At 40.9% G+C, this 26222-nt stretch overlaps 1 protein-coding gene across 8 annotated transcripts in view; it reads left to right on the top strand.

The window, feature by feature from the left end:
- TTI1 (TELO2 interacting protein 1) overlaps positions 1–26222 on the top strand; it is a 49795-nt gene that overhangs the window by 4090 nt on the left and 19483 nt on the right. For 5 of the 8 annotated variants that reach the window (XR_010154219.1, XR_001712220.4, XM_514634.8 and 2 more), the window contains exons 2-3: positions 15515–17857; positions 22975–23175. Coding sequence is in view for 6 of the 8 variants with exons in the window: in XM_514634.8 (XP_514634.4) it covers positions 15556–17857; positions 22975–23175 (2503 nt within the window). In the remaining 2 variants the exon portion in view is untranslated. Of the gene's footprint in view, positions 1–10242; positions 10383–15514; positions 17858–22974; positions 23176–26222 lie in introns of all 8 variants that reach the window. The other 3 variants (XM_009437184.5, XM_063802935.1, XM_063802934.1) reach the window with 1 other exon arrangement.

Genomic DNA, 26222 nt, shown 5'->3' with positions numbered 1-26222 from the left:
TCTACTTTGTCTAGGTTCTTGTGGTAGGAGTTTACCTTTTTCGTTTGAGACTTTTCCCCTTTTCTAATATATGACTTAGTACTATTAATTTACATCTCAGCATGGCTATAGCTGTATCCACAGATTTTGGTGTGTCATATTTTCATTTTCATTCATTTCCCTATTTTTTTTCTAATTTCCCTTAAGGTTTCCTCTCTGTTCCGTGGATTATTTAGAAACATGTTGTTTAGTTTCCAAGTATTTGGAGATTTTCCTGTTATCTCTGTGTTAGTGATTTCAAGCTTGATTTCATTGTGGCTGGGGAATGTCACTCTGTATGATTTCAGTTCTTTTAAATTTGTTGAGGTTTGTTTTATGGCAGGATAATCATCTGTCTTATGTTCTATGAGCACTTGAAAAGAATGTGGGCCAGGCACTGTAGCTCATGCCTGTAATCTTAACACTTTGGGAGGTCAAGGCAGGAGGATCACTTGAGCCTAGGAGTTCAAGAACAGCCTGGGCAACATGGCGAAACTCGGTCTTTAAAAAATACGAAAATTAGCTGGGCATAGTGGCATGCACCTGGAGTCCCAGCCACTCAGAACGCTGAGGTGGGAGGATTGCTTGAGCTCAGGAAATTGAGGCTGCAGTGAGCCATCATCGAGCCACTGCACTGCAGCCTGAGCAATAGAGTGAGATCCTGTCTGAAAAAACAAATAACAACAACAAAAGAATGTGTAGTCTGCTATTGTAGGATGGAGTGTTCTATAAATGTCATAGGTCCTGTTGGTTGATGGTGGTGGTTTTTCTATATCCTTGTGGATTTTTGGTCTAGTTATCCTATCCATTGTTGAGAGAGGAATATTGAAGTCACCACCATCTATTGTGAATTTGTTTCTCCTTTTAGTTTTATCCATTTTTGTTTCACACATTTTACAGCATATACATTTTAAGATTGCAGTATGTTCTTAGTAGATATACCTGTTATTCATTGTACTCTGTCTCTGGTAATTTTTTTTCTTTTGCTCTGAAGTCTACTTTATCTGGTGCTAATATAGCTACTTCTACTTTCCTTTGATTAATGCTTACATGATAATATCTTTTTCCATCCTTTGATTTTCAATCAGCCTCTATAATTCTGCATAGTGAGTTTCTTATAGACAGCGTGTAGTTAGATCATGTTTTTAAATCCACTCCGCCAGTCTCAATCTTTTAATTGATGTATTTAGACCTTTTATGCTTAATACAATTATAGTTGACCCTCTATATTCATGGGTTCCGTCTCTGTAGATTCAGTCAACTGTGGATTGAAAATACAGTAGACCCTTGAACAACACAGATTTGAACTGCGGCCATCTATTTATATGCAGATTTTCTTTCCCTTCTGCCAACCCACCTCCTCCTCAGCCTACTCAAGGTGAAGACAAAGATGAAGACAGACCTGTGTAATGATCTACTTCCACTTAATGAATAGTAATTGTGATTTTCTTTTCTTTCTTTCTTTTTTTTTGAGATGGAGCCTCGCTCTGTCACCCAGGCTAGAGTTCAATGGTGCGATCTTGGCTCACTGCAACCTCCGCCTCCCGGGTTCAAGTGATTCTCCCACCTCAGCCTCCTGAGTAGCTGGGATTACAGGCACCTGCCATCATGCCTGGCTAATTTTTGTATTTTTGTAGAGATGGGGTTTCACCATGTTGGCCAGCCTGGTCTTGAACTCCTGACCTCAGGTGATCCACCCACCTCAGCCTCCCAAAGTGCTGGGATGCAGGCGTGAGCCATTGGGCCCAGCCTGTGATTTTCTTAATAACATTTTCTTTTCTGTAGCTTGTTTTATTGTAAGAACACAGCATATAATACATAGAGCATAAAAAATTTATGTTAAACAACTGTTTATGTTATCAGTAAGGTTTCCAGTCAACAATAGGCTGTCAATAGTTAAGTTTTTGGGGAGTCAAAATTTATAGAGATTTTTTGACTGCTCGAGGGGGTTGGCACTCCTAACCCCCACATTGTTCAAGGGTCAACTGTATTTGAAAAAAATAAAAAGTAAAAGATAACAATACAACAATAAAAATAATACAGATTTTAAAACAATATAGTGTAACAACTGTTTACATAACATTTACATTGTGTTAGGTGTTGTAATAATCTAGAGTTGATATAAAATATATGGGAGGATATGCATGGGTTATATGCAAATACTACACTATTTTCTATAAGGGACTTCAACATCCTCTGATTTTGGTATCCATGGAAGTCTTGGAACCAGTCCCTGGTGAATACCGAGAGATGACTATATTTTGTTTCTTTCTGTTTATTCTCTTTTTCATTTATCTGCTTTCTTTTTGTAGCCTTCCTGTGGGTTACTTGAATGTTTTTTAGAATTCCATGTGATTTATCTATGATGTTTCTGAGTATATCTCTTTATATGTAGCCCTTTTAGTGGTCCCTCTAGGTATTACATTGTGTGTACATAACTTACCTTTACCTAGCAAAGTATAGAAACTTTATTTCCTTTTATGTCTCTTTACTCTGCCCATTTATCATATAAATGTCTTAAACATTTTCTCTACATACATTTAGAACCATGTCAGATGGCATTACAATTTTTGCTTCAACTGTCAAACATGGTTTTGAAAACTCAAGAGGATAAGGAAAGCCCGTTGCATTTACACATATTTTTGTATGCCATGTTCTTTCTTCCCCCTTAATGTTCCAGGATTTCTTATCATTTTCTTTCTGTTTAGAGAGCTTTCTTTAGCCATTCTTTTACAGTAAGTCAGCTGGTGACAAATTCTCTTTGTTTTCCTTCTTCTCAGAAGTCTTGATTTCCACTTCATTCCTGATGCACGTTTTTTGCTGGGTATATGGTTCTGCGTTGACTGTTTGTTTGTTTCAGCACCTGAAAATTATTGTGTAACTTCTTTCTGGCCTACATGGTTTCTGATGAGATTGTCATTAGAATTGTTTTCTCCCCTCTGGGCATGGTGGCCACACTGTAATCCCAGCATTTTGGGAGGCTAAGGTGGGTGGATCACTTGAGGCCAGGAGTTTGAGACCAGCCTGGCCAACATGGTGAAACCTACCTCTACTAAAACTACAAAAATTAGCCGGGAGTGCTGGTGCCCACCTGTAATCCCAGGTACTTGAGAGGCTGAGGCAGGAGAATCATTTGAACCTGGCAGGCGGAGGTTGCTGTGAGTGGATTTGGCACCATTGCACTCCAGCCTGGGTGACAGAATGATACTCTGTCTCAAAAAAAAAAATTGTTTCTTCCTTGTAGACAAGGTATAATTTTTCTCTGGATGCTTTCAATATTTTTTGTTGTTAGTTTTCAGAAATTAAATTATGAAGAGTCTTGGGATAAATTTCTTTGGGGTTCACTCAGCTTCTTGATATATAGATTTATGTCTTTGCCAACTTTGTGGCGTTTTCAGCCATTATTTCTTTTGAGTACTTTTTCAGCCTGCCCTCTTGGTCCCACAGGTTCCCTGAAGCTCTGTTTATATATTTTTCAGTAGTTTTTTCTCTATTGTTCAGATTGGGTAATTTCTATTGTTCCATCTTCCAGCTCACAGATTTTTTTCTTCCCTCCATTCTGCTGTTGAGCCCATCCACTGAAGTTTTTCTTTGTTACTGAAATTTTCAGTTCTAAAATTTTCACTTGTTTCTTTATATCTTCTTTTTCTTTTTTGAGGCTTTCTATTCCTTCATTTGTTTGAAGTATATTCATAATTGCTTATCGATACATTTTAATCGTGCTGTTTTAATGTCTTCATTAGATAATTCTGACATCTTTGTCTCTTTGTCATCTTGGTGTTGACATGTGTTGATTGTCTTTTTTTCTTTTTCTTTTTTTTTTGAGATGGAGTGTCGCTCTTGTTGCCCAGGCTGGAGTGCCATGCCACAGTCTCTGCTCACTGCAACCTCCACCTTCCGGGTTCAAGTGATTCTCCTGCCTCAGCCTCCCAAGTAGCTGGGATTACAGGCACGCGCCACCATACCTGGCTAATTTCTATATTTTTAGTAGAGATAGGGTTTCACCATGTTGGCCAGGCTGGTCTTGAACTCCTGACCTCAGGTGATCTACCAGCCACAGCCTTCCAAAGTGCTCGGGTTACAGGTGTGAGCCACCACGGCATACCGATTGTCTTTTTTCATTCAGTCTGAGTTCCTCCTGGTTCCTGGTATGAGTGATTTTTATATTGAGATTCGGACATTTCTGTATAATGTTCTGAGACATCTGTTGAGGCTGTTTTGTCTGTTTAGGTTGTTTAGTCTAATGTTTAGACTAAACAATCTCTGACACCATTCCTGGTAGGAGAAGGGGGTCCGTACCTCATCACTGCCAGGTGGAGGTAGAAGTCCAAGTTCCTCACTCAGCCTCCATTGACACCCAAGAAAAAGGTCTCCCCACTACTGCTGAGTGGAGGTGTACTGCTGGGTGGGTGTGGCAGTCCCAACTCCCCACTTGGTCTCCACTGACATTGGAGTGGAGGTGGCATCATTACCACTGGGCAGTGGTGAAAGTCCTGACTAGGTGTCCTGTGATGCTACCTCATTACTGCCAAGTAGGAGTGGAAGTTTAGGCTCCCCGTGTGGTCTCCACTGACACTGGGGCTGGTGGGGATGGAATGCCTGCTCCTACTTTGTCTTCCTTCACACCATCCCTGCAGGAGTGTTGAGGGTGCCTCATTACAGACTTATGAGAGTGGGAGTCTAGGCTCTCCAATCAGCCTTTGCCACCGTGGGTGGAGGCCGCCTTATTTTCTGTAGTGTTTGGCTGGAGTAGAGCGTTTGTTGTCCAAAAGTTTTTTGTCTTGCGAGGGTGCCCATTCCCCTACTCCTTTGGCCAGAGAGAGCAGGTTTTTGTTGGGGTTTTTGTGTCTGTGCCCATTGGTGCTTCCAGGTTGCCAGCTTCTTCAGCTCCAGGGCTTGGGTCTATGAGGCAGAAAGAAAACCCAGGGAACTCAGCACTGTGTCACTCCCCAGGTCCTGGGGTCCCTAACCAGTCTGCTTTCTTCTTGTATTTGCTTTATATATAGTGTCCAGGGGTTTTAGTTATACTTAACAAAAAGAATAGGGAAATGTATGCCTACTCCATCTCCCGAGAAGCTTAAGTTTTCTATTTGTATTCATGTGTGTGTGTGAACAGAATTTTTGTTTATATTAATATTTATAAATAAGTAGAATATGCAAACATACTTTAGTTACCTGAAGAACTTACCCAGTTTCCAGTGCCAGGTCATAAATTGGGGGAGGGCAGGAGGTCATTTGTATATATATTCTATGTACACCCTCTTCTAAGTTAAGAATCCCTTTTTTAGAAATGTACTGTCTAGCAAAAAAGGTCCTGTCTAGTGGAGGGAACAGGCACATAGTATTAGTGTAATACAAGGCACAGCTTCACATGTTTTCTATAAGGGACAGCTGTAAACTAAGCATTATGTGAGCCTAGAGTAATTTCCGGAAATATGTATGGGAAGTCTCCTTGATTCCCCTCCTCCGCATATTCTTCCTGTTCTGCAGTACACTTCCCTTACAGTGTTAGCCTCTCTGGTTAACATTGTATCTCTCTTCCCTTGTCAAGAATTTAGCACACTGTATGGGCAAATAGTATATGCTAAGGAAACATTTCTAGATAGAGGGAAAAATGAGTAGCAATCAACAAAACTTCAGAATATGCTGAAGGGTTAATGTTTATCCAGCTTCTTTTACTTATTTATTAAACAAACAGTGAGTGGGAACTGCTTGGCAGACACCAGCAGATGCTGGGGAAACCACAAGTAAAGCTGTAACACTATACCATTCAGCTGGGAAGAGAAATAAACTCATCATTTTAACCCAAGATAGTAGTCCTCCAGTGTACTCTGAACACTGCAACCAGATGGATTATTGAACAAGAACCTATTTCATCATACGACTTGTTCTTCAGAAGGGAAAGCACATAGAGAATATATACAGTGCAAGGTTCCCACACCTCACTGGCCATGGGACTGACCTTGCAAAGTTTTAAAATTGTAGATTCCCAAGCATATCTTCTCCCCCACCACATTGATTCTGATTCCGTAGATCTGATGTGGAGCCCAGAAATCTGTAGTTAAATTGTTCCTCCTTGATTCTGATAAACAGCCAGGTTGGGAACCTCTGGTATAGTGGAAAGAGTACATACAGCCTTTGGATTCAGGCAGGCTTGAGATTAATCCCAAGTCTGACACCTGCTTGCTGTGTGGACATCACTGAACCTCTCTGAGCCTTGTGCTGCTCAGCTTGTGGATGAGGAATACAATAAATACCTAGCACATTGCCTGATGTATGATGGGGGTTTTTTCAACAACAAAAGAAAAATGCTTTCCTCCTATTCAAGAACTTGTATTGGCGATTCTTACATCTGAACTCCTATCTCTGGGCTCTAAACCCAGTCGTTCTTTCCATAGGCTAGTTATTCAAAGGTGGAAATTTTGGAGATTTTCTTATCCATAAGTTTATTTTATATTGAAGAAGATAAAATTCATGGAAATCACACAGCCAGGTACTGTAAGAGCCAGGGCTAGAACCCAGATCAGTCCTCCAGTGTACTCTGAACACTGCAACCAGATGGATTATTGAACAAGTACCTATTTCATCTTACGACTTGTTCTTCAGAAGGGAAAGCATGTATAGAGAGAAAATATACATGTTCCCTCTGTCCCAGTTCTGGAAATAGCCTAAAAGTGGGCTGGAGTACAATCAAATCTAGAACTATGATTACCCCATCAGAATGAATCTAGTAGGACCCTCCCAGTGTAGACGAGATCAACTACCTGTAGGAAAAACTCACCCCAAGAGAAGAAGAGCATGGCAGGTTTTATCTAGAATCCGATTCAGAATAGCTGATATGAACACTCTACAAATGACAGAACCAGATCTTGCATTATGACCACTAATTCAACGAGCATTTATTGAATACCTACTGTGTGCCAAAAGCAATTAAGAAACCAGTCAAAAGTCACTGATTCTAGTATTCTAGTGAAAGGAGAGAAACAGTAAACAAACAGGTAGATAATCTGGTTTGACAGCTGTTTTGAAGTGCTAAGGAAGAAAATTTTAAAGGCAAGGAAAGGAGATGAGGAGTAAGCATGGGTAGCAGTGTTAATAGGGGTGATCAGACCAGGCCTCGCTTGAGCAAAGCCCTGAAAGTGGTAAAGGAGCGAGCCCTGAGGACATGGGGGAGAGAACAGCAAGTGCAAAGGCCCTGACCAAATGATTTCATCTGAATGGATGTGTGAGGCCTGGCTCACCTGCCACAATGGCATCTCTGTCTCATCTCTGCCTTTATTAGGTGCTATGGCTTTTCTTCCTTCTGGCCTTTGCTTGTGACAGGCCTTGCACCTTGAGCAGCCTTCTCACATAGCCCAAAGTGTATAGTACCCCAGCTCAACACAGATCCTTCTCCCTCTTCCTTGTTCGTATTCATTCTGTTTCCAAATTCCTTTTGCACTTTTTTCCCTCCCTTTTTCACTTCTTGATTGTGTGATACAGTAAGTACCTTGGGATCTAAGTATCTGTAAAGTATAACACCGTCTCCTGTACAGATTGTTCCATTTGTCTTCACCACCTTTACACCATGGCCCAGGGATCTTACTTATAGCCCACCCCTGTTACAAGGCAGGTAGAGGGGAGGGGAAGAGGCTTGCCAGGGGCAGTGAGTTCATTCATGCTGTCCAATCACAGATCTCATCTCCCACCTCTCCAGTGCCTACTTGCCAACTACTTTCCAGGACCACAACGGAGGGCCACTAAACTAGAAAGGGATTAGGTGTCCATTAGCAGTCAAGAACTGTTTGCTCATGCTTATGTTTATTCATGTTTATTCAGTCACTCTGAGCTCTGGGTGGTTTTGTCTACTCATCCAGAGAATCCGTTTGTTCTGAATGCCTCATCCCAGTATAACTTTCTGGACCAGAATGCCCCTGTTGCTGTTGGTTATAAATATCAAACTTTGGTGCAGCACCACTCTAAGTAATCAGGGTTGCATTTTATAGGAATAGAATGTAGAATTCCTAAGGCTCTAAATCTCTAAACAATTCTTTCTGTAATTGACATATTGTCACACAACTGTGATTTCATGGCCATCCCATAAAGCTATATGATTGCCTTTTATAGTCATGTCAAAGTAGCAATGTGTTATGCCAAAGTAGCAGTGTGTTATGCTGTCTTCCTTAGAGAAAGCTGGTTTATATATTTCGGAGCCTATAACCCAGTCTTTTGAAGATCTCTGATTGTGGTAAATCTTCATCTGTATAGTATTTCATAGAGAGAATGTACTACAGTTTATTTATCCATTCTACTACAGATAGGCATTGAGGTAGTTTTCATTTTAGGGTGATTGTGTATAGTAAATTCCAGAATACATCTTTTGATAAGCTTATATATACATTTCTATTGGGTATATATCAAAGAATGGAATTGCTAGATCATAGAGCATATATATATTCACCTTTGAAATAATAGATACTGCCAACGAGTTTTCCGTACTAGCTGCACTGATTTATACGCCCACCAGCATTGAATGAGAGTTTTAGTTGCTTTGTATCCTTGCCAGCACCTAGTATTTTCCCTTTTTTAAATTTAGCTCTTCTCATGGATGTGTAATGATATTTCATTGTGGTTTTAAATTGCATTTTCCTGACTAATGATATTTAAAGTCTTGTCATATGTTTATTGGCTATTTGGCTATCCTTTTTTGTGATATGTCTATTCAGGTCCTTTTTCATGTTTCTGTTAGGTTGTCTTTCCTTTTTTAAATGATTTTTTAAAAATCTTTTGTATATTATAGATATGAGTGTTTTGTCAGATATATAGCAAGTATCTTCTGTCACTTTATGAATTGCCTTTTCACTCTGTAATAGTGTCTTCTGATGAAGAGAAGTTCTTAAATTTTAAGGTAGTCCAATTTATCAGTTTTTTTCTTTTTGTGTCCTATTTAAGAAATCTTTGCCTACTCCAGGATCACAGAGATGTTCTTGTCTGTTTCCTTTGGAAAGCTTTATTGTTTTACATTTCACATTTAAATAGGATGTGATGGAATCAAGATACATATATGTTTTTTTTTCATATGAGTAGCCAAGTGACATAGCACCTTTAATTGAAAAGGCCATTCTTTTCACCCCTTCATTTTACTGTCATATTTGTCAGATGTGTAGCTGGACTCTCTATTCTATGTGTGGTCTATTTCTGAACTCTGTTCTGTTCATTTTTCTTTATGCCAAGTATACACTGTCCTTTAATTATTGTATCTTTATAGTAAACCTTGAAATCAGTTAGTGTAAGTTCTGTAACTGCATTCTTATTTTTGAAGATTGTCTTTTCTATTTTGGGTCCTTTGCATTTCTCTATCAGTTTTAGACTCATCATATTTCTGCAGAAATCCTACTGGGATTTTGATTAGGATTATGCTGACTCTACCAGTGGTACCAAATCCAGGGACAATTTTTGTCCTTGACAGGACATCTAGCAATGTCTGGAGACATTTTTGTTTGTTACACCTGGATTGGTGCTACTAGCAGCAGATAGATGGATGGCCAAGATACAGAGGCCAAGGATGCTGCTAAATGCCCTGCAATGCACAAGACAGCCCTCCACCAACAAGTAATTATCCCACCCAAAATGTCAATAGTGCTGCTGTTGAGAAACTCTGCACAAATGTAATCGCTGTTTTAGTTGTACTTCAGACTTCTGTCTGCCATCTTACTTTTTGCTTTCAATTTGGCTCACTAGTTTTATTTCTTTTTTTTTTGCATTTTTGCCCTTTTTTTGATTAATCAAAAATAGTATCCCATTTTTTACTGCCCTGTAATCTTGTTAGGTAGCTATTCTTTTACAATTATCTTAGAGCTTACTCTACAGATTTCAACATGCATTTAACATCTTGACATGTTATGGTCTAATACAGATTATTTTATCACTTCATTACACTACTAGACTCTTAGACACTTAACTCCTTCCCCCTCCCTACCTTTTGTGAATTATTCTTGTCTTGCATTTTAGTTTTATATATACACAAACTACAGAAGACATAATAGTTATTGTTTTGTACAGTTAATTTTTTTATATTTACCTATTTCATTTTCTTCATTCCCTCTTATAGTTCCATGCTTCTGTCTAGGTTTATTTTCTTACATTGTTTTTTCTTTTAGTGTTGCCCTGATAGCAATGAATTCCCTCAGGTTTTGTTTGTTGTAAATATCTGAATTTCACCCTGTTTTTTTTTTTTTTTTTTAGACCTGCTCACTCTGTCACCGAGGCTAGAGTACAGTGGCACAATCACAGCTCACTGCAGCCTCAACCTCCCAGGCTCAATCGATCCTTCCAACTGAGCCTCCCTAGCAGCTGGGACTATAAGTGCACACCACCACACCTAGGTAATTTTTGTATTTTTTGTAGCGATGGAGTTTCGCCATGTTGCTTAGGTTGGTTTCAAACTCCTGGGCTCAAGTGATCCACCCACCGCAGCCTCTCAAAGTGCTGGGATTATAGGTGTGAGCCACCCATGCCCAGCCTTACCTTTTTATTGAAAGATGTTGTTTTTATAGGCTGTAAAATTCAAAGTTGGTTCCCTAGTCCATAGATTAAAAAAAAAAAAATCAAAGTTGGGAGTTATTTTCTTTAGATAGCATTCTATTGACTCCTGGATTTTGTCATTTCTTTTGAGAAGTCAGCTGTCATTTTTATTGCTTCACTGCTTTTTAAGGTTTTCCTCTTTTTCTTTGTTTTTCAGCAGTTTGACTATGATGTCTGTGTGTTCTTTTCTTTGTATTGGCCAAATAATTGGGTTGCTGAGTTTCTTAAATCTGTGGGTTGATCTCTTTCATTTGTTTTGAACATTTTAGTATTGCTTCTGCTCTATGCTGTCCTCTGAGACTCATTTATTCACGTCTTTTATTCCACGTCTTTTATGTTCTTATCTGTGTTTACCATTCATTTTTCTAATTGAGTTTGAATATTTTTTATTGACCTATCTTCCAAATCATTAATCTTGTCTCCTGCTAAGTCCAATTTACTGTTAATATCTTATATTAAATTCTTAATTATAGATACTGTAGTTCTCAGTTCTAAAGTATCCATTTGATTTTTTTTATAGATTTCAGCCAATTCTGTGATAAAATTATTTATCCTTTCATTTACTTGGTCTTTTCCTCTGTTTCTTGACTTTATTAATCTTGGTTATTTCAAAGTTCTTGACTACTAAACTTCAGTAATTGGGCCATCCATAGGTCTGCTTCTAATGTCTGTTTTTTCTCTTGATTACTAGCTGTGGGCATTTACCTCCACACATGCTTAAAAAACTTATTATATACCAAACATTATATAAAAGAATCATAGTGGCTGCATATATCTTCTGCCATCAAGGTTTGCCCCTTTCTTCTGTTAATTAAATACTTCAGTCTAGTCTGACATACTTCAGGGATTGAGCTGGGTCACTGCTGGGTTGCAATCCTGGTAAGCCCCAAACTTACTTTGGTTCATCCTTATTAGAGTATGGTCCTCCAGGGCTTTCAGTTGAAAGCCTAATAGGCTGTTTGTCTCCTTAGACATGAAAGCCTTTAGGAGGTTCACTTCTGCCCCTGAGATTTTCAGCTTAGTTATTTAGCCTACCACTACTTCACATCATTTCAAAATTGACTAAATGTCTTGAGGAAGACCCCAACCAAGTAAGTATTTCAAGTCCATCAAATCTCCAGTTTTGTTACCCCAGCTTTGAAGAATACCAAAATCTCTACTGGGTTGTCTTCAGCAGCAGCCTTCTTCCAGAAGTTGGGTATTTGGAGGTCCCTCAAGATTGCAGTTTTGTCTCTCCAGCCCCAGGTGACCATTGAAAGCATTGTGGTTTCTCTTTCCCCAATGATAACCACACCCTAATCCCAAGCCCACGTCCAGGATCAACAAATGCACCAAAGGCTCGTGCGCACACACCAAAGGCGCGCACACACACACACACACACACACAAGCTATTGATTGTTGATTCCCTCTGAACATTCTCAGTCTGTTAGTCCATCTAGTCCTTGTTGCTTCCACAAGTATTGGATGCTTTAAGAAATGATTTTTGTAATTTATTTGGCTTTTTCTAGTCATTGGCAGGAGTATTAGCCTGCCAAACCATACTATATCCTACTTGGAAGCAGAATCTGTACAGATGTTTTTGAGGGCTTGCCATGTGCCAGATGCTCTTCTAGCTTCTAGGTATAGGATTGCCCTGCCCTCTCAGAGCCTCTAGTCTAAACTAGGTAAAACAGACATATACACAAATAATACAGCATGCCAAATACTGTCATAGAGGTGTGTACAGGGGTAGGAAAAAGGAGACAAATGTGAACTAGCACCACCTGTTTAGAAAATTGCAAGTTTTATAAATTTTACATGATTGCAGGTTAGAGATCAAAGTGGTAGAATAATGAAAAATGAGGTTGGCAAGACAGGCAGAAGCCTGATGGTGAAGGGCCCTGTATGCCATGGTAATGCTTAGGTATAGCTTCTACCTAGAAGTATCTGCCCTTCATGCAGGATGGAGAGCAGTTTAAGAATTAAGCCTAGAGAATTGCGATCAGATTTTTCTTTTAGAAAGATTACTTAAGTGTCATTGTGAAATGTGAATTCGAGGAGCGCAAGAAACAAGCCAAAGGGCCAGAGAGGAAACTGAGAGAGTTGACCCAATATGAAACACATTGGTTATCATCATCAGCAGATTTGAAAGGTGTCAAAGGGGTGGAATTGATGAAATGTAGGGAATGTTGGGATTAAGAGAGGGTGAAAGAAAACAGAGATTCTAGGGTTTCTAGCTTGACTATAAATCACCAAGGGAATATGGCAGAAAGCGATGAGGTCAATGTTAGACATACTGTGTATTCCCATTTAATTAGCTCTATTACGGTTTTTGTTATATAATCTGAGAATGTAGTTTAGGAACCACCACCCTGTCGGGGGCGGACCCCAAGTTATCTTCTTGAAACTCCTACAGTGAAATAAGAGAGAGAGCCCTAGGCCATTGCCTTCGCCCTGGATTTTACAAGACACCCTCTGATTTTGTCCATTTTGTATACCAGGCTTCCATTTAAACATTGTATTTGAAGAAAATTCTCCATACTAAAAGAAAAAAAATTCCTCAGCAGTGTAAGTGTCTTCTTCTGGTGGGATATGTGGGTAATACCCTCTCTTGCATGTTGTTCTTCCATCTTGACAGAAGAACATCTTCAGTGGCATTTGGGGGCCACAATCCTTTATTTGCAGTAAGTAGGTGCTATTCCACTGTCTTCTAGCATCCATTGTTGCCAATGAGGAGTTCAAAGCCAGTTTCTTTTTCTTTTATTTGTTATTTGTCATTTCCTCCTCAAAGCATATGTGATTTTTCTCTTCATATTCAGAGTGAAGGAATTTTACCAGAATGTGGTCAGGTGTGTATCCTTCAAGGCTTTTTGGTCTCCAGATAAATCTTTTTGCAGCTAAGGGAAATGTTTCTCCTTTCAAATTCCCCCTTACATGCTGGTTCTTCCAGATCTGTCCTCCAAGTCTCACAGTTTGCGTCTCTGCATCCCTGCTTTGGGTAAGACAGGTCCACTTGATCTACTAGGCCACTAATTGGGTTTCGGCAATTAACTGTCTTTTTAAAAATTTCATCAGTGGAGCTTTTTTGTGTGTGGAAAATTATGCTTTTAATTCTAAGAGACATCTTTGGTGTCATAATTGAACTTGGTCTTTTTATTATTATTATTATTAAAATTCTTATCTGCCTCTTTTTCTGGTTCTGTTAATCTAAGATTCACCACCTCAAGGAGTGCTCAAATGCTTTTTCTACCCATAACTGCTGGATCCCATTAAGCAGTTCTCTTTCTTTCCTACTTCTTGATCCAACTACCAGTATCTCAGGCAGGGAGGTGGCAAAGCAGCCTCTGGTTCATCAGTGTATGAGCCAGTGCACATGGGATGTCATTAGACCCCAGCCAAGCTTTGTGGCTGCCACGCGTGGCATTTTTCTAGCCTGAGATAGGGAAGAGTCAAGCTTCTTCCCTTCTCTGGCTTCTTGGGGCCACAGAGAGCATGAGATACACCCCAACGAAGCCTCACAGTGACGAACAGTGCCCTTCCTCATAGGGTTCCAGGGAGGTCAGTAGACCAGACTCTCCAGCGTATCAGAGTCTCTCCATGGGGAAATTTGGCACCAGCTCTCTTTCTGGACTGAGCAGGCCTTGCTCACGTCCGCTGGCACGACTTGCCTGCCAATCTATAGCCACCGAGTTCGGGAGTGTTCATGGAATTGGGGGTAGACAGAAGCAGCACAAGCACTTTCTTATCATCTCTTCAAAAGCCCCCAGCAAGCAGAGAAAAAAGAAAGACCACAAGACCACCAGACTAGATGATCTCTAAGCCTCCATCCAATGCCGACATTTTACAGTTATACACATTTATGGTCTCCAACTCAGCTCAGTCCTCAGTACCCTTGGGCCACACTTTTGTAAGTCTTCCCAGCATGCTCTGCTTCCCCAAAGGGAGTATTTGAGACTTTTATTTCTCTCCTCAAGCCCTCTGTTTATCCTTCTCCTTGTTCACTGTCAGCCCATGACTTTGAATTTCTCTTCACAAAAAAAAAGACAGACTCTTGGATATTGAGTTGTTCTTTGCTTTCCTGTAATCCTTTCTCCTTTGCCTGCTTGCCTGCTTGCCTGCCTGCTGTCCATCTTTCCATCCTGCTGGACTGTGTCTTCTCCTGTGTGTTCTGTGATAGTGTGTGCTCCCAGTTTTCCCATCTCTCTGGGTACGCCCTTTCGCTTTATGTTGCTGTCAGTCTCACCCAGTTCTGATCCTTCTCCCATATTACAGGCTCCTGGGGGATCTTTTCAGTGCATAAAGTTGACCATATCGCCCCTTGCTTTAAACCTCTTAATGACAGGAACAGGCAAAACATGTCTGTAGTGATAGAAGTCATAAAAGTGGTTACCTCCAGGCAGGTGAAATAGGAATCAATTGCAAAAGGACATGAGGGAGCCTTCTAGGTTGTTGGAATTATTTTGTATCTTACTTCGGGAAGTGGTTACATTGTTCTATACAAACACAAAAATTCACTGAGCTGTACATTAAGATAGTGCATTTTACCATATGTATACCTCAGTTTTAAAAAGATGAAACCTGAAGGTTTAAATCCAAACTCCTGAAGGTTAAAATCCGAACTCCTGAAAATAGTCCACAGATTCCTATTCCTTCCTCCCTCAAGTCTTGCCTCGAGCATAATTTTCTTGTGAGACCCATCCTGGCTTCCTCAGGATATGACTTCCACACTCAGGACTGTAAGCTTAGGCCTGTCCTAATCCTGAAGAGACTTTATTGTAACCGTACATGTACTTCCCTCACTAGACAGGGGGCTCAGTTTCATTGCACCCCTAGTGCCTTGTGCAGTGGCTGGCACATAGACCCCAGGTAAATGTCTGTTGAATGAATGAATGCAAGTTCACTTCATACTTGCTTTGAACTTGACATTTTTACTGAACAGTTTCCTTCCTCCAGCCTGCAGGATGTTTCCTCAGTGAGGGGAAGGCTGCTGCACAATGGCAGTTTTTGATACTCCTGAGGAGGCCTTTGGTGTCTTACGTCCAGTCTGTGTTCAGCTCACAAAGACCCAGACAGTGGAGAATGTGGAGCATCTGCAGACACGACTACAAGCTGTGAGTGACAGTGCCCTTCAGGAACTTCAGCAGTACATCCTCTTCCCTCTGCGATTTACCCTGAAGACCCCAGGTCCCAAAAGAGAGCGTTTGATCCAAAGTGTGGTGGAATGCCTCACATTTGTCCTTTCTTCAACATGTGTGAAAGAACAGGAGCTTCTCCAGGAACTCTTTTCAGAACTCTCTGCTTGTCTGTATTCACCCAGCTCCCAAAAACCTGCGGCTGTGTCCGAGGAGTTGAAATTGGCTGTGATCCAGGGACTTAGCACATTAATGCACTCAGCTTATGGGGACATCATTCTGACTTTTTATGAGCCCTCCATTCTGCCACGTTTAGGATTTGCTGTATCTTTACTGTTAGGCCTTGCAGAACAGGAGAAATCAAAGCAAATTAAAATTGCTGCCTTAAAATGTTTACAGGTTCTACTCTTGCAGTGTGATTGTCAGGACCATCCAAGGTCATTGGATGAACTTGAACAAAAGCAGCTGGGGGATTTGTTTGCCTCTTTTTTACCTGGAATCTCAACTGCACTGACCAGGCTTGTCACAGGAGACTTTAAACAAGGTCACAGCATTGTTGTATCTTCCCTAAAGATCTTTTACAAGACAGTGAGCTTCATTATGGCTGATGAACAGCTCAAAAGAATCTCAAAGGTCCAAGCAAAACCTGCAGTTGAGCACAGAATAGCGGAGCTGATGGTTTACAGGGAAGCAGATTGGGTAAAAAAGACTGGCGACAAGTTGACTATCCTTATTAAAAAGATAATTGAGTGTGTTTCTGTTCACCCACACTGGAAGGTGAGACTGGAACTGGTAGAACTTGTGCAGGACCTTCTTTTGAAGTGCAGTCAATCATTGGTCGAATGTGCTGGTCCCCTTCTGAAGGCCTTAGTGGGACTAGTAAATGATGAGAGTCCTGAAGTCCAAGCCCAGTGCAATAAAGTTCTGAGACATTTTGCAGATCAAAAAGTAGTGGTGGGCAACAAAGCCCTCGCTGACATCTTGTCAGAAAGCCTGCATTCCCTTGCCACATCTCTTCCTCGCCTAATGAACTCCCAAGATGACCAGGGCAAATTCTCTACTCTTTCCTTGTTACTTGGTTATCTGAAACTCTTGGGCCCAAAAATAAACTTTGTCCTCAACTCTGTGGCCCATCTCCAGCGGCTTTCCAAAGCACTCATCCAAGTTCTAGAGCTAGACGTGGCTGACATCAAGATTGTTGAGGAACGGCGTTGGAACTCTGATGATCTGAATGCTTCTCCAAAGACCTCAGCCACACAGCCTTGGAACTGCATCCAGAGGAGATATTTCCGCTTCTTCACTGATGAGAGAATCTTCATGCTCTTGAGGCAGGTTTGTCAGCTACTTGGTTATTATGGGAATCTTTATTTGCTTGTGGATCACTTTATGGAACTTTACCATCAATCTGTGGTTTACCGGAAGCAAGCTGCCATGATCCTTAATGAACTGGTTACAGGGGCTGCTGGGCTGGAGGTCGAGGATCTTCACGAAAAACATATTAAAACAAACCCAGAAGAACTGAGAGAGATTGTGACATCTATACTTGAAGAATACACAAGTCAAGAAAATTGGTATTTGGTTACCTGTCTTGAAACTGAGGAAATGGGAGAGGAGCTGATGATGGAGCACCCAGGCCTCCAAGCCATCACGTCTGGTGAACACACCTGCCAAGTTACATCTTTTCTAGCCTTCTCAAAGCCAAGTCCCACTATTTGCTCCATGAACAGTAACATCTGGCAAATATGCATTCAGTTGGAAGGAATTGGCCAGTTTGCATATGCACTAGGAAAAGGCTTCTGTTTGCTCTTGATGTCAGCCCTTTATCCAGTACTGGAGAAGGCTGGAGACCAAACCCTACTCATTAGTCAGGTGGCTACCAGCACCATGATGGACATTTGCCGTGCTTGTGGCTACGACTCCCTGCAGCACCTGATCAATCAAAATTCAGACTATTTAGTGAATGGGATCTCTTTAAATCTGCGTCATCTGGCTCTGCATCCTCATACCCCAAAGGTCCTGGAAGTCATGCTGCGGAACTCACATGCTAACCTGCTTCCTTTGGTGGCAGATGTGGTTCAAGATGTCTTGGCCACCCTGGACCAATTTTACGATAAGAGAGCTGCTTCCTTTGTCAGTGTTCTGCATGCTCTGATGGCAGCATTAGGTACATTGAGAGCCCTTTTTAATGCTGATGTGTGGGGGACAGGACTCAATCTCCTAGTTTGCTTAGCCTCGTTTTTTGCATTGTTTGTGGTGATGCTATGGAGGACGTTTTAATCATTTTCTCTCCAGTCCCATAGGTTATGGTGGGGTTTCACTGTTTATCTTTTATACTTTCAGTAATCTCTACCATTTATTGAGCTCCTGCTCTATGCCAGGGTATAAACCCTGCAGGATAAATGTAAATATTATTTCTATTTTATAAATAAGAAAAACTAAGGGTCAGTGACATCCTACTTAGCCAGGGTCACACAATTAATAAATGATAAAATCAGGATTTATGACAGTTTTGTTCTTTCCAGTATAGCAAACTGCTTCTGATGATGCATAGCGTTAGCAGTATCTATGCTAATGAAGAACAGAGATAACATGAATTATTCAGTCACATATTGTCTAGAACAGTACTAAGAGAAGTTTCTTTGATGATAGAAATAATCTTTATTCGTTCTATCCAGTACAGTTACCACTATACACATGTGGTTCGTGCACCTGAGGAACTGAATTCTATACTTTACTTAATTTTAATAGCCACATGTAGCTAGTGACTACCATACTGGACAGAGCAGGTCTAGAAACTTCCTTTTAACCTTTTAATTGTGTGAGTTGGTTTAAATTTCTCTTCTTCCCACTGATCCTATTGGGTGCTTGCCGAAGATGTTAGCCACTATTAGAATGGCAAAATTGGCTGGGGGCGGTGGCTCATGCCTTTAATCCCAGCACTTTGGGAGGCCAAGGCAGGCGGATCAGGAGGTCAGGAGATCGAGACCATCCTGGCTAACACGGTGAAACCCCGTCTCTACTAAAAAAAAAAAAAAAAAAAAATTAGCCAGACGTGGTGGCGGGCGCCTGTAGTCCCAGCTACTTGGGAAGCTGAGGCAGGAGAATGGCTTGAACCTGGGAAGCGGAGCTTGCAGTGAGCCAAGATCGCGCCACTGCACTCCAGCCTGGGTGACAGAGTGAGACTCTGTCTCAAAAAAAAAAAAAAAAAAAAAAGGAATGGCAAAATTTCGGACTTCAATTATAAGGAAAGGAATCCTTCAACTGGATAGTCAATCTTTCAATGAGAAAATAATAAGCTGTATAGCTTGGGTCCCTTTTATTTAAAGAGCATATTTCCAGTATTTATCTCAGTACTGCTAATAGCCTCTGAGCAGGTGGAATGGTCACTGGCCTCATTTTGTCAGTTGAAAAAGCCAAGACCTTGTAAGAAACATTCTCATGGAAGGTAACTGGGGCAGGGACAGTGCACTGCCCTGTAGCTAATGCCATTTCCAGTGTTTGTTTATTCATGCATGAGCATTCACGTTCAGCATAAATGTTCCTTTTTCATTAATTCATTCAAGAGTGCCTGCCGTATGTCAGACACTGTGCTAAGTAATGAAGATAGAGCAGAGAAAAAGACGAATAAACTCATGGAACTTCCCTGCCACTGCAAGAGAGATGATAAACAAGTAAACAAATCATTAGACAAGCTCACGGCAGATTCTGATAAACACCGTGAAGGAAATAAACACCTCAATGTAACAGACACAGGCTCCTATAAGTTCAGTGGTCAGGGAGGGCCTCTCTGAGGAAGCAACACTAAAGCCAAAACCTGAAGGATGAGAAAGGCCCATCAACACATAGGGGGCTATCACATTTATTTTTAAGAACATTCAGGCCGGGTGCCGTGGCTCACACCCGTAATCTCAACACTTTGGGAGGCTGAGGTGGGCGGATTGCTTGAGCCCAGGAGTTCAAGACCAGCCTGGGCAACCTAGTATGGCCTCGTCTCTACTAAAAATGGAAAAAAATTAGTTGGGAGTGGCGGTACATGCCTGTAATTCCAGCTACTTGGGAGGCAGAAGCATCACCTAAGCCCAGGGAGGTCAGGGCTGCAGTGAGCCATGATTGCACCACTGCACTCCAGCCTGGGTGACAGAGGAAGACTGTCTCAAAAAAATAAATAAATAAATAAAAATTCAGGTGGGAAGGCCCAGAAGGAAGAAGGGGCATGGGTCTTTGGAGAATGGAAAAGAGGCCTTTGTAGAGAGTGTTGCAAGATGAAGTTGGAAAGAAGGGCAAGGACAAATCGTGGTAGGGCCTTGAGGAGCAAGAGAAGGAGTTTGGATTTTATTTTGCAGCTACTTAGAAGCCTGTGTAGTGGGCTAGTCACTGGGGAGTCAGCCATGAATAAGACCCACTTAGGCCTGCCCTCGTGGAGCCCCTCATAGGACTGACTGGTTGCTTATGCAGACTAAGACTGGCTTCCATGGGCCAAATATATCCCACCTGTACTGCTTTAGCGACCTATGCTATGTTTCAATTTGAAATTTTTAAAAAGTAGGTTAAGAAAAGCCCTGTGAAATATATCTCTCAAGAGGTATCTGAATTTGGGCCTTCAAAATTGAATTGTCTTAGATTGCTGATGTCTTCGGTCATCTCTGAAGGAGGAGTGTCAAGACTCCTGTGTAGCTTTGTAGTGCTTTAAAAAAAAAAAATGAGGTGGAGGGAGAGGGTCTCCCTTGCAGAAAGGAAAATTGAATGGTTAAGACTGACTCTGGGGCTTCCTTGGAACAGAAGCAAACTTAGAGCTAGCTTTTCTGAAAGTTTTGAAATAACCCAGAATACACTCGCTTTTTGAACAGGAAGTAGTACTCAGGTGGAGTTGGTATAGTCACTCATAAATCAGAGTAGTACCTTTTGCTGTCATTTCTGTTTGTCATAGAATTATCTAACTGACGTCCACTCTTTTAAGATGGGTATGGAAATGTGTTCTCAGAGAACTTCTGAAAGGCCTTAGAAGAACCCAGTAAGAGCTTTAGGAAATTGAGTTATCATTAACATAGTGTGTCACATGCAGTGACTAAAAAAGCATTAGGTGCCACGGTAAGGGCAAGAAGCATCAGTTAATTACTGCTTAATCCCAACTGCTGGTTAGCTGATTATTCATAACAAGAAAAAAATAGGGTAGCTTTGAAAATAAGTATTTATGTCACATACTTCACAACTTGGAGAATGTGCTGCTGCATTCTTTTTATAGCTGCATAGTATTCCATCATGCGTCTGCACCATAGTGTATTTAACCAGTCCTTTCTTGGTAGACATTTTGGTCATTTCCAGTCTTTGGCCACCACAAAAAATGCTGCATTGAATATCTTTGTAGGTCATTTTGGACATGTCTCAGTATATTAATAGGATGAATTTCTGAAAAAAATGCTGGTTTAAAGGGTATTACGTTTAAATTTTTGAGAGAGTATCAAATTGCTCTCTAAGAGGTTGTACCAATTTAAACTCCATCAGCAATGTACGAGAGTGCCAGTTTTGCCACACCGTCACCCACACTGTGTATTACCAAGCTTTTGATCTTTGCTAATCCAATAGGAGAAAAATAGCACCTTATTATAGTTTTAATTTGCATTAAATGTGAGATTGAGCTTCTTTTCATATGTTTAAAAGCCATTTGTGAGCAAAGACATTTTAATGTCTGGCACCAGCCTTGAATCTAGAAATAATCTTTGCAGCATATCTAGTCTTAGCAGTGTAAATGCTGGGTCCAGGTTTTAACTATTTGGGAACCAGTCCCTTAGAGTGCACTAAGTAGCTGATAGACAACTGGGGATGCAGTTTGAAGAATGTCATAATGGATCCCTGGGTGTAGGAACCTCCGGCTCACACCTCACACATTTGCTCTCTGATACTCCCAGTTGCCTGGCCCCGTCATCTCCCATCTGCTGCTGCTCTTGCTCTGTGCAGATGCTCTTTGATGAAAAGGAGATTAGCAGGTGCTAAAGGTTATCAGAGTTTTTTTCCCAGCTGTCTGCAAAAGGAGGGCACTGGACCAGAGCAGTGATTTTCAGGCTGTGGGATTTGTTGTTGTTGTTGTTTTATTCTTTAAGTATTAAGAGCCTTTTTTGAAATGAAGCCTTTGGGGAACCCTGATATACAAAAATAATTGAAATTAGAGCTGAGTTGTTTGAAGGAATAGAGACCCTGGAACCCATGCCTGTAGCCCACCGTCTCTTGGTGCCCTCCCTGTTGTGATCCATGAGACATTTCTGTGAAGCCCTAAGGCTCCTCAAGGCACAGTTTGAAAACCACGGGACCTAGTGATGTTAGAAGTTTATTCTGTGGTGACTTACCAGAGGTATTTGAGCACCACCGAATAGGGAAGACTTTGAAGAGAAAATGGCCAGCTTTCTGAAGCATTTTATGTGAGAAATACAAGGTGAGACTATCCATTCTCAAGACTCTGTAAAGCCTGTATTCTGCTAATGAGTGGTATATTCTGTACTCAGAATTTTGTCACTTGGACGTGTTTGCCAGTCTTGTGTATTTTTTCTTTTGCATATACTTTGAGCACCCAATATCTTTGTAGGTCATTTTGGACATGCCTCAGCATATCGATAGGATGAAATCCTGGAAAAAAATGCTGGTTTAAAGGGTTTATGTTTAAATTTTTGAGAGAGTTATCAAATTGCTCTCCTAAGAGTCTTTGTGGAACCCTGACATACAAAAATGATTGCAGTTAGAGCTGAGTTGGTTGAAGGAATAGAGATGCTGGAACCCACACTGGGCATATTAGATTTCCAGTGGTGACCAATGGAACATAGAGTCTGATGGGAGGCTCAGACACTGAATAGTACACACAAATAAATAGATACGCAAATATATAATCACATATTGTGATGAGCTGATATGAAGAGAAAGAGCAGAGTGCTATATAAGACATCGTGTAAGTGACCTAATTTAAACAGGGGAGTCAAGGGAGGGCCTTATCGGGCAAGTTCTATGTGTTCTGAGATGTGAAAAGTGATTTGGAGTTAACCAGATGTGAAGTAGATGGGAGGTATTCCAGACAGAGAGAACGGCATATGCAAGAGTTCTGAAACAGGAAAATGCTTGCCGCATTGAGGGAACTGGAAAAGGATGAGTTAATGGGCAACTGGGAGGCCGGGGAGCCAGGCAGGGACTGAATCATGTGGGGGCTGCGCAGGCCAGGGCAGAGAGCTTATTCTGTGTATAAAGTACTCATGCCTGTTGTTAATAGCCAAGGTGATCATTGTAACACTTTATTTACAGCCCAGTGGTTCCCAGACACAGGTAATCTTGGGCACCTCCAAGAGCAAAGTTTAGGAGAAGAGGGAAGTCCTTTGAACCAAAGACCAGCAACTCTTGAGAAGAGCACCACCACAGCTGAAGACATTGAACAGTTTTTGCTGAACTACCTCAAAGAGAAGGATGTGGCAGATGGAAATGTCTCGGATTTTGATAATGAAGAAGGTAACTTGTTTATTTTGGCTTAGCTGGTTTTTTCTTTCTGAAACAGATTATTGTAAAAATGGTGAAACATCATTACAGAAAGGGTAGAAATAAGAAAAGTTACTCATAACCTTACCAGGCTAACATAGCTATTCTCCTGTTTTGTGTAATCTTTTTCCATTCTTTTCTGTTACAAAACTGTTTTTCCGTGGTTGCAGCTGTGTACCCTTTTTGTGTTTAGTTATAAGCAACTCTGCTTATTGCCGTTGAATTTTGATCATTAATGTTTTAATAGCTGTTACTAAGTGTCCATCCCCTGTAGGACATTTAGGTTGCTTCTGGCTTAATAATAACTCTAATAAACAGTGCTGCAGTGGATGATTCTGTGCATGTGACCTTTTTTTTTTTTTTTTTTTTGCATATTTCTTTAAATTCCCAGAAGTAGGATTTCTGGGTCAAGGATATGAACATAATTTAATGCTTGCCAAATTGCCTTTCAAAAAGGTTGTGTCAATTTATACTTTTCCTTCGGCAGTGCAGGATGAATACTGGTTTCACCACAGCCTTACCAACATTGGCTATTTCCAGTTTTCTTCCTAAATTAATAGGTGAAAAATGGTTCTTGTTATCTACCTTGCATTTCTTTGATTACCAGTGAGGTTGAATGTCTTTATAAGCTTCTTTCCTAACAGGTTTTTTCCTTATTCCCATTGTCTATTTATATGCTTTGTCCATTTGTTTGTTGGTGGGAGGAGATTGCAGTCTTTTTCTTACCAATTTATATGATAAAGAAGAAGGGAGTTCAGGCTAGTTGAAGCTCTGGCCTGTTGTTTTATTCACAAGCTCAATCTGGAGCTTCAGGTCACGGAAGGATTAATAAATTATTAGGATCTCCTCTGCAAATATAAAATGCCAAGTCATAATGAGCTTGGTGGTCTCAGAACCATCCTAAATCGAACCGAGTCCCAAATTAGTTTGTTAGGTTGGAATAAAACATTTCTTTTTCTTTTTCTTTTCTTTTCCTTTTTTTGTTTTTTTCCTCCTTTTGGTGATCTCCACTGTGAGATTCTGGTGAACTGAAGCCAGTACTTCCAGCAGTGTAACAGGAAATAGTAGCTTGATGCCACTCACTACAACAAATTCCTTCTAAATAGCAGAAAAGGCATCACAGGGCCCAAATAATGATTTATGCAGAATTGAGTCATTGCTCTCCCCGAGGACAGAGTTTTCTGATCAGAAATCTATCAGGCTTTTTCTTCTCAGATTTGTTTCTCGAGCCAATCCAATCCTTTTTGTGAACTGCACCCTTCACCCAAACCTGGAAATGCTGAAGCAGGGGAGGCATTCTGATCCCTCATAATCCAGATTTGCCATTCTTGTTTAAAATTTGAGCACTGTCAGTGAATCCATTCCTTCATGATTAGGATCTTCTGGTGTTAGTTGATGTTCACGTAGAGCAGACTGAAAGAGTCAAACCCTTCTTCCAATAACAGGAAAATCCACATCCCTCAAATAAGATTCTGCAATAGGTGAATTTCAAACAACAAATTCCCCTCTGGGGAAAAAAGCACAGGCCTATCATGCTTATCATTCATCAAGTACACACCACACACTTGGCATTCTGAGGAATGTTTGCCTCAGTGCTGGCTTGACATGAGTTTTTTGTTTTAAGCACATAAAAGCACCTTGTATATCTGAGGTCCCTTTCTCCAAGAAATCCAAGCATTCTACAAATGCATTTTAATTTATCTTTTCAGCATCTGTTAGAGACAGGTGCAGCCTCTACTGTAAGAGTCTGTCTTTCCAGCAGAGGGAACTGAAATGGGAAAAAGTTAAGGGAGCAGTGCTCTGCTCAGTGGAAATGAGCACAGCTGGTAATCAGGGTTGGCATGAGGCTGGGGGCTGTAAGTAGATCAGGAAAATTTTTCAGGGTAAGGATTTTGACCTGGGTTTCATGCAATTCTCAAATCTTGTGGTGATGTTTCCGTTTACAAACTTACATCTATCTCATGCAACGCAGCACTCTAGACGGTGAGAATGATAATGACTGGTAACATCTCATTTAATGCTCTCAGTAGCATGTGAGGTATACATGCTCTATCCCTTTTTTTCCAGATGAGGTAATGTAGGATGAAAGAAGTTGCTAATAGGTTTTAGAGGCAAGACTTGGTCCAACCTCCTCTAACCAAACCCCATGCCCTATGAACTACACCAAGCTGCCCTTGTTACCTCACCTACAAAGATAAGTAAGGTTTGATTCTGGCCATCAGAAGTTCTTACAGGCTGGTGGAGAAGACAGATGTGCACCCCCCCTTTTAATCAAAGGATGAACCAAGAGGAGACAAAAAAGTGAAGGACAGAGCAGAGGCCAGCCATGGAACTTCCCAGCTTCAAGGCTCCTCCACACGAGAACCCTGCTATCTCTCCCTTTTTTTTTTTTTTTTTTTGAGACAGAGTTTTGCTGTTGTTGCCCAGGCTGGAGTGCAATGGCACGATCTCGGCTCATTGCAACCTCTGCCTCCTGGGTTCAAGCGATTCTCCCGCCTCACCCTCCCAAGTAGTTAAGATTACAGGCGCCCGCCACTATGCCCGGCTAATTTTTGTAATTTAGTAGAGATGGGGTTTTGCCATGTTGGTCAGGCTGGTCTCAAACTGCTGACCTCAGGTGATCCACCTGCCTCAACCTCCCAAATATCTTGTTTTTATCTTAAATATTCATTAATGGAAATTTAGAAAAGACCAAAGGCATAGGGAAAAAAACTGAAGTCATCTGTTATCTCATTACCCTGTCACTTTTAATATTTTGCTGTACTTCCTCTCATGCAAAAACGTATGTAGTAGTGTTCATGCTGCATATGCAATTTTGTGTTGTGCTTTTTGTCTTTTTAAGACAATATTATTTTATAAGCATTTCTCTTGTCATTAAAACCCATGCTTAGCCTGGTGTAGTGGCTCATACCTGTAATCCCAGCACTATGAGAGGCCATGGCAGGGGGATTGCTTGAGCCCAGGAATTGGAGACCAGCCTGGGCAACATAGTGAGACCCCCATTTCTACAAAAAAATTTA

This window comes from Pan troglodytes, chromosome 21 (genome assembly GCF_028858775.2).
Source record: "Pan troglodytes isolate AG18354 chromosome 21, NHGRI_mPanTro3-v2.0_pri, whole genome shotgun sequence".
In the NCBI taxonomy this organism is placed as follows: domain Eukaryota; kingdom Metazoa; phylum Chordata; class Mammalia; order Primates; family Hominidae; genus Pan; species Pan troglodytes.
The sequence above is the reverse complement of the archived record's forward strand: the minus strand, read 5'-3'. Positions and strand labels throughout refer to the sequence as shown.